Source organism: Marmota monax, unplaced genomic scaffold, assembly GCF_021218885.2.
Source record: "Marmota monax isolate L192 unplaced genomic scaffold, Marmota_monax_Labrador192_F-V1.1 WCK01_AAM20220418_F8-fsc00009, whole genome shotgun sequence".
NCBI lineage: Eukaryota > Metazoa > Chordata > Mammalia > Rodentia > Sciuridae > Marmota > Marmota monax.
The window spans coordinates 10,278,042-10,294,498 of NW_026694710.1; the positions used below are offsets into that span (position 1 = coordinate 10,278,042).

Below are 16,457 nucleotides of genomic sequence, written 5' to 3' on the forward strand. Positions count from 1 at the left end.
CCCAACAAAAATGAGGGCTTTGGTATATTCACAAAGGGACAAAAACGATACAGCCCAGAAGCTAACTGAAAATGTAAGAGAATACACCGTATGCCAAACCAGCACCTCAAATCAGGAAGGGAAGGCGAATACTCAATAATCACATGGACAATGATCTAATCACTTATAGAAAGAAAGAGGCTAACCTTTCACAGCATACAACCAGTAAACCACATTTAAAACACATAAAGGAAAAACACCCACACGCCATAAAAAAAACTCTAGATAAAGATACAGATCAATAATTGAATTTTTTAAGATAAATCTTTTTAAGGTACCAGAAAGATTAGTTTGGCTACATAAAAATTTCAAAATGTTTATCCATTTAATAAATACACATGCATATACACAACCACATTTACATAAAAAAATACATGAAAAAGCCCCAAAAGATATACACCTGAGGGGATCTTATGTATTGCAATTTTCTACTTTTTAAAAGGAATCAGGTTATTTTTGAAATAATTACTGTTAAGAAAAGGAAAACAAAGGCGGGGGGTAGGGGGGTGAGGGGGTGGGAGCAGGAGCACTTATCCTGCTTTTATTACCTTGCTTTCCCCCACAACAACAAATGCATGAATTCATCCTGCACAGATGTGGTAGTGTTTTTTTCCTGAACAAAAACAATTATGATATATACTTTATAAATTATAAGCATGTTTATTCAAAATCATAGGGAACACAACCCTATTTCAACATCTGCTATTCCTCAAGCCCCACCTGCTCCACTTCACAATCCTATCCCCACTTAAGTAGTACCAATGGGAAGAGAGTTTGCTATGGTTTGGATGTGACTTGTCCCGTGTGGGCTCATGTATTGAGGCTTGGTCCTCAGTGTGGTGATGCGGAAGTGGTAGAACTGTTAAGAGATAGGGTGTAGTGGGAGTTGGTTAGGTCATTACAGATACTGCCCTGGAAAGACATTAATTTAAGGTAGTTCTCTTGGAACTCTGGCTAGTTTTTGCAAGAGTAAGTTATCCTAAAAGGTAAGACTGATCCCTCCCCAGTCTTTGGCTTCCTGTCTTGCTGTGTGATTCCTCTTATTCATATACATGTTGCTGCCATGAGACTCTCCTCATGAGAGGAAGAACATGTGGGGATGCACAGCCTTGGACTTTCAGCATCCAAAACTGGGAGCTGTTATAGCAACAGAAAACTAATACATAGTCCTTTTCACAAATCTGAGAAAATAACATATGAGATTAGACTAAGCTACCTGAAACAAATGATTTTTAGCCTTTTATAAATCAGACTGATTTTTCTTATGTCCCTGATATATAGAGTATATGTAGATAGTAGTCACTCTAACTCCATGGGAAACTACAATTACATTACCTGTACAAACTTAGTGAGACGAGAATCCATCTGCATCAGTATTTCTTCCCATGCTTCACACATACATGTTAGTGACAAATTTATATACTATTAGCAAAAAAAAAAAAAAATATTAAAACAGTAAAAAATACTTAAATAATATGTGCTTCTTATGTAAAGAGTCACAAAGAAATCCAGTATTTACTTTCAATCACTTTTTTATCTCAGTTAAGCCAGAAAAAGAGGAAATCAGAGCTAATCTTTGGTAATCCCTTAACTATAAAACATTTAATTTGAACTTTATAATAAAATATTCTTAAAGCTTTTTTGGGGAAGTGGGGGTGAGTATCCATTGATTGAACCCAGGAGCACTTTTTTATATTTTATTTAGAGACAGGGTCTTGCTAAGTTGCTTAGGACCTTGTTAATTTGCTAAGGCTGGCTTTGAAATTGCAATCCTCCTGCCTCCGCCTCCCAAGCAGCTGGGATTATAATCGTGCACCATCACACCTGGCTCATTCTTAAGTTTGTATCTGGTAAAACAAATATCCTCAAGCTTTTTATATGTTTAATGCATAGTGTAAAAATGCTGATTTGTTCTGCTATTCAACTATTAAACAGGACTTTTTAAAAAAGCATTGATCTCTAGAAACCTCTGATGCCAAGTAAATTAAGGATCATAACAGAACAAAATCCATGTCCACAGTTCTCTGTGGCTCCTCCATACAGCCCTGAATCTAGCCTAACCTGCATCTCACTCTAACAAAACACTGCAGAAAAAACACTGTTGGGTACAAAGACTCGAGTCTTTGCCCTTCCACTTGCACTCTTTTCTTTCAGTACTGGGGATTGAACCCAGGGGCACTCCACCTCTGAGCTACACTCTCAGCCTGTGACATGACTTGTTGTGTCACATCATGTCATGTCATGTCATTTTTGAGACAGGGCTTTGCTAAGTTGCCTGGGCTGGCTTCAAACTCAAGGTCCTCCTGCCTCAGCCTCCGGGGAGATGGGATTACAGGCATGTACCACCCCCACCTCCCCAAAAAAGCTTTAAGAATATTTTATTTAATGTAAGAGCAGACAATATGTAAAACTGTACTCTTGATACCACCCCTGCTACTACCACAAGGTGAACAAGGCTAGGCTGGCTCGTTGGAGAATGAGAGACATGAAACAGAACACAGCCATTCTAGCCTAGGCCACAGATTGGCTTGCATGACCAACCTGGATGAGAGAAGCTGCACCAGGCCCAGATCACCAGAATCTGCTGGCTGAGCCCATCCAAATTGCTAATCTCCAGAACTGTGAACTACTCCAGGATGGGTTTACTATAAGCAGAAGCTAACTAGTTTGGAGACTATGTTTCCACAATACTTTATTTGTAATAAAGTGCTAATGAAATTTTATTTATGGAACATTTAAAAAGATTAAAACCATTCTTTTTCCTTTTCTTTTGGAAGTGGTAAATAGGGTTGGGTGGAAATAAATTCTCAATTAAATTTCATTTTCTTGAATTCATGAACATTATGAGAGGATTGGTAGACATCCCCTACTGTAGATAGCTTTACAAAATAGAATTTTTAAGTTTTCTCTCTATGAAACTTTAAAAGCGTATAGTAAATACAAAAAGTAACTATAAATACCTGTAAAAGAGCTGAAATGTGAGTAAACTTTCTGGCCATTCGAGTTACTTCAGGTAAGAAGGAGTACAAGAGATTGGTTTCAAGCTATAAAATAAAAAGAAATAAAGTACATCACAATCAGATGCATTTGCTTCTTTAAAAGACAAACCTTTTCTTGCCCAGCTAAAAATAATTCTGTAATTAAAGAGAGTCTAGACCTAACTATTATAAAGACCATATCAGAATTCCGCCTGCTTTGAGCATAACACAGTGAGACTACCAGAATACAACCTCAGGATTCCTATGTGTGATGGTGCCCAGATCACTCTCTGGTCATCAATCCCTTTTAGGTAACTATAAATATGATAATCTATTTTGTAACAGAATTATGAAGAAATTAAAAATAATCAAAAAAGTATGTCAAAATTAAATGGAAGTAAAAAAATTAAAGGCTACTGATAAATATGCAGAAAATATCAATGATATGTGAGTTATCTCTCAATGAAGTTGTCATTAAAAGATATCTATTATGGGGCTGGGGCTGTAACTCAGTGATAGAGCACTTGCCTCATAAGCATGAGGCACTAGGTTCGATCCTCAACACCACATAAAAATAAATAAAGATATTGTGTCCTTCTACAACTAAAAAAATATTTTTAAAAAAGGTATCTATTACAAAACTCATAGAAAGTGATCATTTTTATCATAGTCCAAGTGAAATCATGGTGATCATAGCTTCTCAGGCTCATGATGAGGAGCAAACACAAACAGCCATTGCAGTGGTAGGTCCTCTGACCTGCTGGATGCAACAGAGACTGCTGGAACGCACCACACATACCACATGTTGCATCTTTTCTATTTTTTGAGAGTTCACCTGTACTTAGGTTAAGTGGAAAAGATATTTAAGATGAAAATTTGGGGAAGATTTCTTGGCAGGCAAAGCTATAATGCAAGTATCCTATGGAAGACCCTTCAAAATTTTCTCATCTACAATATGAATAGCAAACAATAAAAAATGGGTTTTCCCCAATATTAAATGTTCACTTTGCCCAAGAGGTTATATGCTGGCTAAGAGCACAGATGCTAGAACTAGACTGCTTAGCATCACCTTCTAATTCTGTGACATGGAGTAAGTTCTAGTTTCTCTGAGTGATCATGTACTTATCTATAAAACAGGGATAATCACAGTACTTACCCATTAGAGTGCTGTGTTTGAAGCACTCAGTCATAGCACATGTCAAATGATCAGTGATGATTAGCCTTTAGAACTATCTAGGACAGAATCTTAAGAAAGCACTTGGACCAAAGTTACACTGGTATAGAAAGCAATTAATATGGTCATTAACAGACCATTGAAACACTGTTTTGATGAAAATGATATTGAAGTACTTAGGGAAAATATACTATTTAATGTAAGAGCAGTCAATTTGTAAAATTCAGAAATTCCAAGTATTTTTAAAATTTTGCTTTGGTGACTATTAAAGTATACTGAGATATAGGTAATAAAAAACCTATAAAGGCTGGGGGTGTATCTCAGTGGTAGAAAGCATGTTTAGCATGTGCAAAGCTCTGGGTTCAATGCTCACCACACACACACACACACAAAAAAGAAAAAAGAAAAGAAAAAGAAAAAGAAAGGAAGGAAGGAGAAAAATTCGCCCCCAAAACAACAAAAAAGCCCCTATAAGGCCTAAGAAATATATAAATGCTCTCTACTGTATCAAATTTCAATACTCACCTGAAAGTATGAAACTTCTGAAGCACCGCTGGTAGAAACCTCTGTGACCACCGATAGCGACTTCAAATCACTTGATAAACATAATGCAAGACAAGTACCAGCAATCTGTAAAATAGTTATCAGCCACCCTGAGTACACGGGGTATTACCACTAGGTCTCATCTGCTTATAATACTGAAAACAAACATTTAGAGTTCTGAACAATTAAAAACACACACTCCTGGTCCCTGCCATAGACAGGACACAGGTAGCAGGTGAAGGTTGGTGTCTGCCTGCATGGGCATTCCCAGTTGAAAGAACAAACAAATACCCTGATTCCTGCTCCTCCTCATACCAAGTGTTAAAAGAACCAACTATTCCAAAGTGCCTGTATTTTCTACCCCTTTAGGGAATAGTAAGATTTAAAAAAATAGTAAGATTTAAAAAAACTATGAAGAACAAGTGAAATGGCTAATTTGAACTGTCAACTAGACTGGATTAAGACATGCCAATGATTAAGAGGCTTCTAAGTGTGTCAATGAGAGTGTGTTTAGAAATTGGCATGTGGCATAGCACACTGAAATGGAGACCTTCCCTAAACATGGGCAGCACCTTCCAATAGGAAGATGGCTTGGATGGAATAAAAATTGGGCGAATAAGGAAGCATAAGCAGATACAAGCTCGATTCTTCTTAAATGGTTCTTGTTAGGGTCTGTAAACAAGTCAAGATGGCGCCTGGCATTTTGCCAGAGGGAGTGGTTTGTGAAGTAACGCCAGCGAGCCATTAAGTGTGGAGATTCCTTATTGGTTGACTGCTGTATCTAGTTTATGTTAATTAAGATAAGCTGTGTGGAATGTATATATACCCCTCCTGTCCTACAATAAACGGCTCCCACTCCTGCTGTATCAATGTATACAAGTTGCTCGTCACCCCCTGGTTATTTTGCTGCAGCCGGACTGCGGCAGATGGTGGCCCGTACCGGGAGCCCCGGGACACTCAGGGGTAAGTTGACGAGAAAAAGCTGCCCGTCCCTAGATAGGACAGGAGCAAATCTGCTAGTCCCTAGGCAGATAGGGCGAGAGGAAAAATGGCCATTTTGAGAAAATGGAGAAGATTGATACAGTATGTTTGTGTCTTGTTTCTTCTTGAAATGTTGTATTGTCTTTGTGACGAAAATATGGAAGGGGTGTTAAGTAAATTACTAAGGGAAGGAGGCACCCCAGTGGAACCAAGAGCAGTTAGGGCATGTGTTGATAAAAGCCCAGGAACTCTAGTTAGAAAGAAAAAGAAAGTTCAGAAGAAGAAGGATTATCAGGAAAAAAGTTGCAGCAAAAGGCAATTACTGAATACTTTTCGTTACCGGAGGGTGCTGTAGCCGGACTGCGGCAGGTTCTTTTTTTTTTTTAAGCCGTAGATGGACACAATACCTTTATTTATATGTGGTACTGAGGATTGAACCCAGTGCCTCACACATACTAGGCAAGAGCTCTACCACTGAGCCACAATCCCAGTCCGTGAATGGTTCTTGATTGCAGCTGTGATTATCTGAGGATATCATACTCTTGCCTCTTCACACTCTTTCCAAATCGGACTCTGCCAGCAATTCTCCAGGGAATTTTCAGAAGCATTTGATGAGCCAGTGTAGAACCATTGGTCCCTCTTATTCTGAGGCTTTCAGCCTCTTGCACCGCACAGTTACTGGTTCTTCCAGCTCTCCAACCTACAGATGGCCACCGTGGACTATCCAGCTTCTGGTCATATAAGCCAACCTAAGCCAATCTCTTTTTATAATTATATTTCCCATTGATTATGTTCCTCTAGAGAACACTAATACAACAAGATTTAGTAATAGTGGTAGATTTGGTATTAAGCTTAAAATTACTTCTGATGACTTTCATTATATTCCAATCACAAATTCTAACTCCTATCCTCTGCAAGCTAGAAAAAAATCATAATCAAGTAGATGAGTATGATCTTTTGGTTAAAGATAAAAACTTGACTAGTTCCACCAATAGCTCCTGATGTCTATACACAATATTTTGCTACTATTTAATCTTAATAAGAAAATTATCCTCTGAATCTTCTGGGAATGGTGGTGCATGCCTATAATACCTGCAACCTGGGAGGCTGAGTCAGAAGGATTGCAAGTTGAAGGTCAGCCTCAAAAACCACCCTGTCTCAAAGTAAAAAATAAAAAGGGATTAAGGGATTGGGATATAGCTCAGTGGTAAAGCACTCCTTGGTTAAATCCCCCGTACCACCAAAAAAAAAAGGAAAGAAAGAAAACAAATTGGTATAACCACTTTGGAAAGCAGTATGGAGATTCCTTAGAAAACTTGGAATGGAACCACCATTTGACCTAGCTATCCCACTCCTTGGTCTATACCCAAAGAACTTAAAATCAGCATACTACAGTAACGCAGCCACATCAATGTTTTAGCAGCTCAATTCACAAGAGCTGAATTGTGGAACCAACCTAGATGCCCTTCAATAAATGAATGGATAAAGAAACTGTGATATATATATATATATACACACGTACATACATACACACACACACACACAATGGAATATTATTCAGCATTAAAAGAAAATAAAATTATGGCATTTGCAGGTAAATGGATGGAGTTGGAGAATATCATGCTTAGCAAAATAAGCCAATCCCAAAAAACCAAAGGCCAAATGTTCTCTCCAATACATGGATGCTGATCCATAATGGGAGGGCGGGGGGGGGGGAATGGGGAAAATGAAGGAACTTTGATTGGGCAAGGGGGAGGGAGGGATGGGAAGGGGGGTATGAATGCAGGAAAGATGGTGGAATGAGATGGACATCATTAACCTAGATACACACATGACTTCACATACGGTGTGACACTACATCATGTAGAATCAGAGAAATAAAAAGTTGTGCTACAATTGTGTACAATGAATCAAAATGCATTCTGTTGTCATATAAGCTTAATTAAAATAAATAAATTTTAAAAAAAGAAGAAACTATCCCACTATCCACTGTATCCTCTATTTAAGAACTGAAAAATCCTGGTTTTATTCTCATTCCATAAGTAAACTGCTATATATTCTATGATAAACAATACAGAACATTTTTAAAGAAAAACTTACCCCTGTGACTCGAGCAATTTTGAACATTCCATAAGCATAGAGCTCAATAAATCCAGAGCTTCCTCCAAGGACAAGAATATTCAGCCTAATTAAAAATAATGCAAAAAGCTGAGGACCAACCAACAACAGAGACGATTCAGTTCTTAAACCAGAAAACATGGCTACTGTTCCCACATAACCCACATGCTAACTATGCCCCGCACAGGGAACAAAAACCAGACAAATCTACTACCACTCAAGATTTATTGCATCCAGGCTATTTCTTTTCTTTCCCCAAAAGAACAATATAAATTTTCTGTGCAGCCTAAAGAAAAACCAGTTTATAGTAAAATAACATTAAAAATCATATTTATATGCAATCAATAACAAAACAATCCTTTTTCTGGCTTATTTAAATTGTCATCAGTTTTATCATTGATAGACTCTATTAAAAACAACAGACATTAACATCACTATGTTGTTTAGTGGTATTAATATCAACAATGAAATAACATGACAAAGGACTTGCTTGAAACTTCTGAAAACTGACTCAAATATGAAATATCAACTTAAAGAAATCAGATTTATTTAAGGTATCTGCAAGATTTACCTGACATCTCCCAAGAGCTTTATAATTTCATCAGAATTTTCTTCACTAAAATACAAAAATAAATTTGGTCATCTTTCAACTATATCTTCAAATAATAAAATATTACCTTACTTGAAAATGAAAAAGGTTTATCTTACCTAAATATTTTTGAGGTGCTGCTATAACTGGGGGAAAACAGATAAAGATAAAAAATACTCTTAAAAGAAATATATATATATATATATATATATATATATATATATATATATATATATATATATTTTAATGCATAAGAAAATTGCCACAGTATTAAAAATAGAGGACAGAGAAATGTGGAAGATTAATTCCAAAGAAACAAAACTATGATACTTACTTTTTTGGCAAGGTGGGCAGCTTAGGTAAGAGAAGATTTGATTCATCCTCAGCATTATAAAAAGATGTTAATACACTAAAAAGGAGGAAAAACCAAGCATTATAAAAATATCAAAGATTTTAATTCTTTTTTCGCTAAAAATGTACATTTCTTTTAAAAGACTCTCAGTTTTTTAAAAATATTTTTAGCTATAGATGGATACAATATCTTTATTTATTTTTATGTGGTGCTGAGGATCGAACCGAGTGCCTCACATGTGAGGCAAGTGCTCTACCACTGAGCCACAATCCCAGCCCAAAAAGACTCCGTTTTATAAAACTTATCAAGTAAAAAGATGCCACAATATCTTATCATCATCAAACAATCGTTCTAATATCACAAATGAGAAATGCAAAACTAGGAATTTGTTATTTTTGTAAAATAAATCATCCTATACATTTCACATTTATAGAAATGAATAATAGTAAGCAATTTCTCCACAAATATAATATGCTTTTATATTACTTTCAGTATTCAGACACCAACTGAGGATTTATGACATCTTAACTCTCACATAAGAAACCACACTAAATGTACAAGTGTAAAGGGTAATTTTAAGGAACATTTCAATCATTCTATCATTTGATTATTGGTTTATGGCTTACATACACCCGGGGGGGTGGATAACCCAGCAGGTGTGAGAAAATACCATGAATTTTGAAATAGTCTTACGTACTACTTTTCTTTCCCAAGTCTACCTCCAAATGAGGTTGGAAACAAATGAGTGAAAAAGTGAAACGAGTGACTTGGGGTGACTTGCGAAGTATTTTTTCCCACTTCGACACATTGTAGATGAGAGATCCCAGAATCTCCACATAACATTTCTAAGCTGTTAGCAGATACCGTGTTAGGAATACACTCTGCAGGTAACTGGGCTGGGACGTGAACTGCAAGGCATGCTCTGCTCCTCCCACTTCTAGAAAGTCACATAACCATTTGTAATTCTTTTTTTTTTTTTTTTGGATTAGACTTTAGCATTTTCTTTTTCTTTTTTTCCTTTTTTTTCCCCCCTCACACCATCTCATTTGTAATTCTTAACAGTTAGGACTTATAACTCATTTGATATTAACCTAGTGAAACTTAATTAAAAAGGAAAAGCTAACGAAAAGAAAGCTAATTTCCCTCAAAAGAAAAACAGTTTTCTTCCTTTCTTCTTTTTAACATTAGTCATAACTCAGTGACCCTTCAGTCCACCTTCACTGCAAGCCTGGTGCATTGCTTCACTACACACACTAAGGCAAAATACTTTCACCAAACAAAGGAAACTATGAAAACCATGGGCATGGAAGGAACCTGTTCAGTGTCACAACAGAATGCTCAACTAAGACACAAAAGACATAACTCCAGACCAAAAAAAAAAAAAAAAAGTGAAACAGAAAACAGAATCTCAATTTTAATTAATGTTACTTGAAAGTATAAAATCATTGATATAAACTACTAAACATGATTGAAGAGAAAAATCGTGACTATTCAGGCACTGCTGCTCCAATAATAGACTATTTTAGAAGAAAAAATACCCAGCACAATATTAAAGCATTTTATCTTGATAACCTTAAAACCAATTTATTTTATTTACTTAATTTTATTTATTTACTTAGGTACTAGGGATTAATTCACTCCTTTTTAAGAAATGCCAGCCTCAAACTTATGATCCTCCTGCCTCGACCTCCTGAGTCACATGGATTACAGGCATATACCACCATACTTGGCGTAAACCAAAATTTAAATGCAATGTACACTGAACACTCAAGACAAGTGTTTCCCCATTTCAAAACATGAAAATTTCCTGGGTATGCTATTGTTACTGCTGGTAGTGTTCTTTTCTGATTACTGTACCTGCTTTCTACAGTCACTTCCATCCAATGCATACAAGAAACCGGAGCCTCCACAGAAAAAGAATGCAAGCTTTCAGGCTTTTCTACATCACACAAAATAATTTTCTTGGTGTCAGCAAGAGCAAAGGCCAAAACTAAACAAGGGGAAAAAAAAAAAATCAAAAAAAGATTATGTAACCTTTGCAAAAAAATAAATGGGTATTTCACTTAATGCCCAGTTGGACTATTTTAAGCACATCCTAATCATAGAAATTAAACACTAAAGATATCTTTGCACATATATACATTATTATCCAAGTTTATTTTCAAGTGCTCAAATTTCATAAGCAATCTACTTTCTCACATATTGTCCTTAACATCTTAAACATCAAAAACTCTGGACTGCAATCTTACTGTCAAGCAGAAAATACAAAATGGGTCTTAATAGATTAAGAATTAACTTATCATCAAGACATATGGGTCCTATAAACATGTCCAAAAGATAGGAAGTGATTCCATCTGCTGTGTTCTTGAAAAGTCTATTTATGTGTCTAACCCAGAATAGTAAACACCACCCCCGAATACTGATGAGTCTTCCTCCTTTGACTGTGGCTGAATAATTATCTACTATAGTTTCTCTACATAAGTCACTACTATCTTCCTAACATATCCAATTTAAGAATTTCTAAACAGAGAGCAATGAAGTTTCACTGCACACCGCTACACATAACTCTGCTGGATATGGGGCAATCTGAGCCTCCTGTTTTAAAAAACAATGTAAAAGTATCTTGAAATGATCTTTCTATAACAAAAAACACATTTTACTGTCCAAAAACATGAAATGTACTTTAAGAAAATGATAAACTAATCTACTTAAGCACATTTCTACACACTGGCTTTCCACCTTTGAGATCCTGGTTTTATGATGATAGTAACATCTTGAAGACCTTGAGGTCCTCAAATTTTAAGGCTCTGGGTGTAAGGGCAGAGGTGTGGTGCTTCACTAACATGTGCAAGACCCTGAGTTTGATCCCCATTATGGCCAAAAATAAATAAATAAATAACAAACCACCACAACAAAAGTCCCCTAATTTTACACATATTCTATACGCATTCTGGGCAAAATGACTATAGAATGAGTATAGTGTTTTGGAAGCATTTTACAAAATCATACCAAGTTCTTCCCAGTCAGTGTTCAGAATGTTTATACAGCACTGCTTTATAAAAGCCAACAACTGGAAATAATATACAGGTACATCAAGAGGGATATATTTAGTAAATTACAATATATAATAAATTAGCATGCTGTCATTTAACATTAATGTGTTAAATTTATTCATGCTGAGACAAAAAAAGAAAAAAAATCACACAGTAAAACCGCATGCATCAAATAACTTCTTTTGCTAAAACCCTACATACAGATTTCTATATGTACATATTTTATCAGAAAATGTCAGAAAAGTGTTCACCAATTGCTAAGTGATAGGCTTTCAGGGAATTTCTAGTACTTATGTTTATTTAGAAAAAAACAAAAAACAAACAGTGAGGAGCACATATCATTTACTTCAGAAAAACAATATACTTTCTTCCTAAAACACCAACAATACAAATGAACTTTAGGCTTTAGGATTTATAGCATTTTACTGTACAGTCTACATGTGTACAACAGTTCCTATAAGGACTGTCACTATAAAATAACACATGGAAGAAGAGTTCAGTAATCAAAGCCATACCCAAACAACAACAGAAAAGGTACCAAGAGGAAAAAGATAGCACAGAACTGCAAGAAATGGAGTCAGAGCTAACAGTCGTTTAGATGCAGTAAATAGACACACAGAGAATGTTTATGAGCCTCTTAGTTAGTGCTAAAATATACTCTTGGGAGAAAAAGGCCAAGGTGGCACTGAACTGACTGGTAAATGACAAGTGGTACTTGGATCAAATGGTGCAGCACAAGCACAAAAAGGAAAAAAATCAAACCAAAACATTTTGTATAGTCCATTAGATCTCACTTCAAAGTTATCTTTGCCAGAGATATCTGCCAAAGAAGGAAGATGGTAAAATTCATCTGAGTTCTATAAAAAACTGTTAAAGCATTCTAAAAAATTAAAATCCCCAAATTTTAATGTACACAATTAATTCTTTCTGAAATAAGCTTTTATACAGAACACTCTTTATGAAAATAAGAAAGTTATTTTTTATAATATTATTATTACGTTTGCCATCTGGTCTCCAAGCCAGACAGGTTACTTCCTTTCCTGTATTTTCATTTGGTGGAAAACTCCAAACTCGATGAAAACTTGCAAGTCGATGAAGTAAAACCTAAGATAAAACAGATAAAATGTCAGAATTAAAAATCTATTTCAAAAAACAAAATAAAGCTAGACCCCCACCTCCATCATAAGACTTTAAATACTTAACATCTACTGAGTAAAATATTTAACTATCAGAGGAACAGAAGACAAGTAGCTGAATGAATATAAGGCATTTTGAAAGAAAACAACAAAAAAAGTATTTCAATTTAACCCCGTACTTGTACATTTTTCTTTTATATCAACAGATTTACCTTTTAGAAAGGAATAAAAAGACTGTCCAAGAAAAAGACAACAACAACAAAAAAGAAACAAAGAACATAAATAGCACTTAAAAAGTAGCTGTAAATAGTAAAATAACTAAACTTTGGATCAGACAATTTGGCATCTAATTTCAGCTGTATTCTAGCCATGGATCTTGAATAAGTCACTTACCCCAGTCTACATTTGTGTTTCTGCACCAATAAATGCCCACCTTGTAAGGTCACTATGATGCTCCGGGGCCCCTTGGAGCCTCAAAACTAAACCTGTCCTTACTCTAGCCTCTATATATAACCAACCATTGGAAAAAAAGAAGAAAAGTCTCAGGACTGCACGTGTTCATGAAAGAACCACTCCTCATCTCCTTAGTCCCCACACATGAAGCCTCACTAGTCTCCTGCCTTCCCTCACAGGTCAGAATGCCCTTCATTCCTGATAATATCAGTCACCATTGGGAACCTAGGACTCCCAAGGAATCGCTCACACCCTAGATTTGATCCTCTTGTCTGGAATTACCTACACTATTTCTTACTTCTGACACTCTCCCTCCACGTCCTTTGCAATTCATGATCAATCGGTCATCTTCAAAACACTATCTTCATCCTTTTCTCTGAAATGCACCTCTCACCTGAGGCTACTGCTTCCCTGTAACATTGCAGCTGGTGGCCGTTTTGTATCCCAAGTCCTGTGCAGTCTTTCTACTGGGCTAGGAGATGAAGTAGGTATCCTCCTCGATTCTCAATACCATTTCTGGATGACTTCTTTAAAATCTCCAAACATATGACAGACCCCTGGGCCATTCCTCTCATTCCCTAAAGAGGTGGTCTCCTTGCTCACTCACATTTTCCAAAACTACTCATTATTACATTTGGTGACCGTGCTCAGCTATCTCTCTCCAATGATCATATTTCCCTACTTCACCACAGCCACTCCTAGGTGCACGCCCAGGGCCTAGTCACTACCAACAGTTCACAATGCTGCCAAAATCTGTTTCAAACTTCCATTCCCACTTTCCAGCTGATCTCTACAAGATCCAACTCTAATTCCTCAACCTCATCAGGGTATACAATCCTTTGATTCTACTACCTATTCAATGTCCTTCACCCTGAACATACCCTCACTTACCTCCTTGATCAGGTTAGAATCCAAGATTCATCACTATAGTCATTGCTTCTGCATGTAACTTCAACTCCTTTGCATCTCTTTGCCACACTTGTGAAACAACAATCTTGCTTAAGCCCAATCATGTCTGCATCCATAGAGCCAAACAGAATGAAGAAACAAGTACAACCATACTCACTGTTTTCTCAAATTACTAGACCACTAACCTTCCTTAGTCCTTAATATTGACAAGCAATCCTATTACATTTCCCAAACCCTCCTGTCTTATCACCTTTTTCACACCTCTTCGCTCTCCTCCAAATTTACTTCTCGATATTCACTCAGACAATGCCCTTTGCTGCTTCTTAGAGAAAATGGAAACAACAGTGCCCACTATCACATACTGATCTGAATTCTCTTGATGCCCCAATATCTACCTTCCTTCCTACTACCACGACTGTATTACCTGTAAAGCTCTCTAGAATCATGATAGAATTCCAAAGCACCCTGGCAGAAGAGAGACTAAAGACTCATGGAGAGCCTTAAGAAACTAGACAACATACTGATACATGAGTCAAGGCAATAGTAATGCAGTTTTACAGGCTACTAAGTTTCCGCGGCTGCTAGGATTGCCTTACCACCTAGTTTTCAAATTTTGGCTACACATAACACAACTTTACCTGCCCAAGGAGGAAAGATGCATAAGTGAAGGTTTCCTTACAAAATGGCTGCCAAATACTACTACCCTTTAGTAGAAAATTGTCTACAAACTGGTTATACATGATAAAGCATAATATAAATGACTAGAAACGCTGACAGCGTTCACACATATTGTCAGGAATCCAGTGACACACCATTCTTTTTCAATTTAAAGGTACCTTCAAGTGGAAAGTGGCCATCCAACCCAGGTGTAAAAAGTTGGACAACAGGACATAGAGCCTTAAAACCTCCCCTATTGGTAGCTACACCATGCACATTTGCAATAAGGCTTGAGAACAATTTATGTTTATTCTGCTATTAAACTGAAAAAAAGACTCAGGGCAGGGTTCAAGAATCTACCACCTCCTTGCTCCAGAGTGGCACATCATGCATGGGCTTTTCAAGAAACAAATCAACGAATGGGGGCGACTTGAGGATGCAGGGCTGTGTAGTTGTAGTGAAAATTTCTCATGACCCAAAAATACAGGAAACTGGCATATAAATAAACCGTCTTTGGCAGATACAGTCCTTCACACTTCCACTACTTAAAAGTTGACTGCCGCCTTGGAGCAGGGGCGGGGCACGCAGGTGGGCCGCCAAGCGCAGGAAACGGATGACACTCGAGCAGTCTGGCCCACGGGAGCCGGGCTGGGCTGGGGTTCTCGACCCAATGCCAGTGGACCCAGCCGGCTCACTTACCTCGCCCGCGGTGTTGGCCAAAGCAATGAGATCCCGCTTAGGCGACCAGACCAGGAAAATTATCTCCTGGGGCAGCTGCTTCTCTCCCACCACCCGGAAGGATGGGAAACAGGTCGGAAAACGCAACATAGGGGCGGCCCTGCAACCACACCCCAGTCAGAGGGCGGCGGAGCCCTCGGCACCGGCCTTGGGCGAAAAGCCAGACTCCCCGGGTCCCTGGGAGAGCCACCCTGCTTGGCCAACGCGGCCCACCAACCCTTCCCTCTCCACCCCGCCCCGCCGCTCGCTCCGGGAACTTCCGGCGCCAGGGAGTCCTCGCGAGAGGAAAGAGGTGGCGAGCAGGCGGGAGGGCTTGGGGCGGTCGGCGTGTTGACGGGTGTGCCCGGGGGGAGGAGCTGGGCGGGGCCTGGGCAAGGGCGGGGCGAGGGCGGGCTCGGGGCGGAGCTAGTACGGGGGCTGGCCCCAGGGTTGATACGGACGTGTCTCTCGGGCCACCCGCCAGTTGTGTGTGGGTGTGCTTTCAGGTCTTCGCAGTCTTCAGAGTAATTCATTGCAGTAGGGAAAAAGATCGTCCAGGATTTGGGAGCAAGGCCTTAGAGACGCTGTGAACTTTAGGTCCTTATCAGCCGGGAGTCCTTTAACAGGTCTTAGTTCTCAGTCCTGGTTGCTCAGCAGAATTTTAAAAAGCTCGCCTCCCCCCTCCTAGATCAATTAAAGGGATTAATACCGAATGGGACCCAGTATTTATTCTTTAAAAAAATATTTATTTTTTAGTT

General features: G+C 38.0%; 1 protein-coding gene across 2 annotated transcripts in view; it reads right to left on the reverse strand.

Annotated features, from left to right (window-relative positions):
* Window positions 1–15,971, reverse strand: part of Anapc4 (anaphase promoting complex subunit 4) — a 32,698-nt gene extending 16,727 nt beyond the window's left edge. Inside the window, exons 1-11 of one of the 2 annotated variants that reach the window (XM_046423678.1) lie at window positions 15,682–15,966; window positions 12,826–12,931; window positions 10,632–10,764; window positions 8,757–8,831; window positions 8,542–8,568; window positions 8,405–8,449; window positions 7,816–7,900; window positions 4,717–4,821; window positions 3,000–3,083; window positions 1,375–1,461; window positions 588–652 (exon numbers count right to left, since the gene is read on the reverse strand). In XM_046423678.1, coding sequence (XP_046279634.1) covers window positions 588–652; window positions 1,375–1,461; window positions 3,000–3,083; window positions 4,717–4,821; window positions 7,816–7,900; window positions 8,405–8,449; window positions 8,542–8,568; window positions 8,757–8,831; window positions 10,632–10,764; window positions 12,826–12,931; window positions 15,682–15,810 — 941 coding nt within the window. In that variant the 5' untranslated portion in view covers window positions 15,811–15,966. Of the gene's footprint in view, window positions 1–587; window positions 653–1,374; window positions 1,462–2,999; window positions 3,084–4,716; window positions 4,822–7,815; window positions 7,901–8,404; window positions 8,450–8,541; window positions 8,569–8,756; window positions 8,832–10,631; window positions 10,765–12,825; window positions 12,932–15,681 lie in introns of both variants that reach the window. The other variant, XM_058572382.1, reaches the window with a different exon arrangement.
* Window positions 15,972–16,457: the final 486 nt, after the last annotated feature.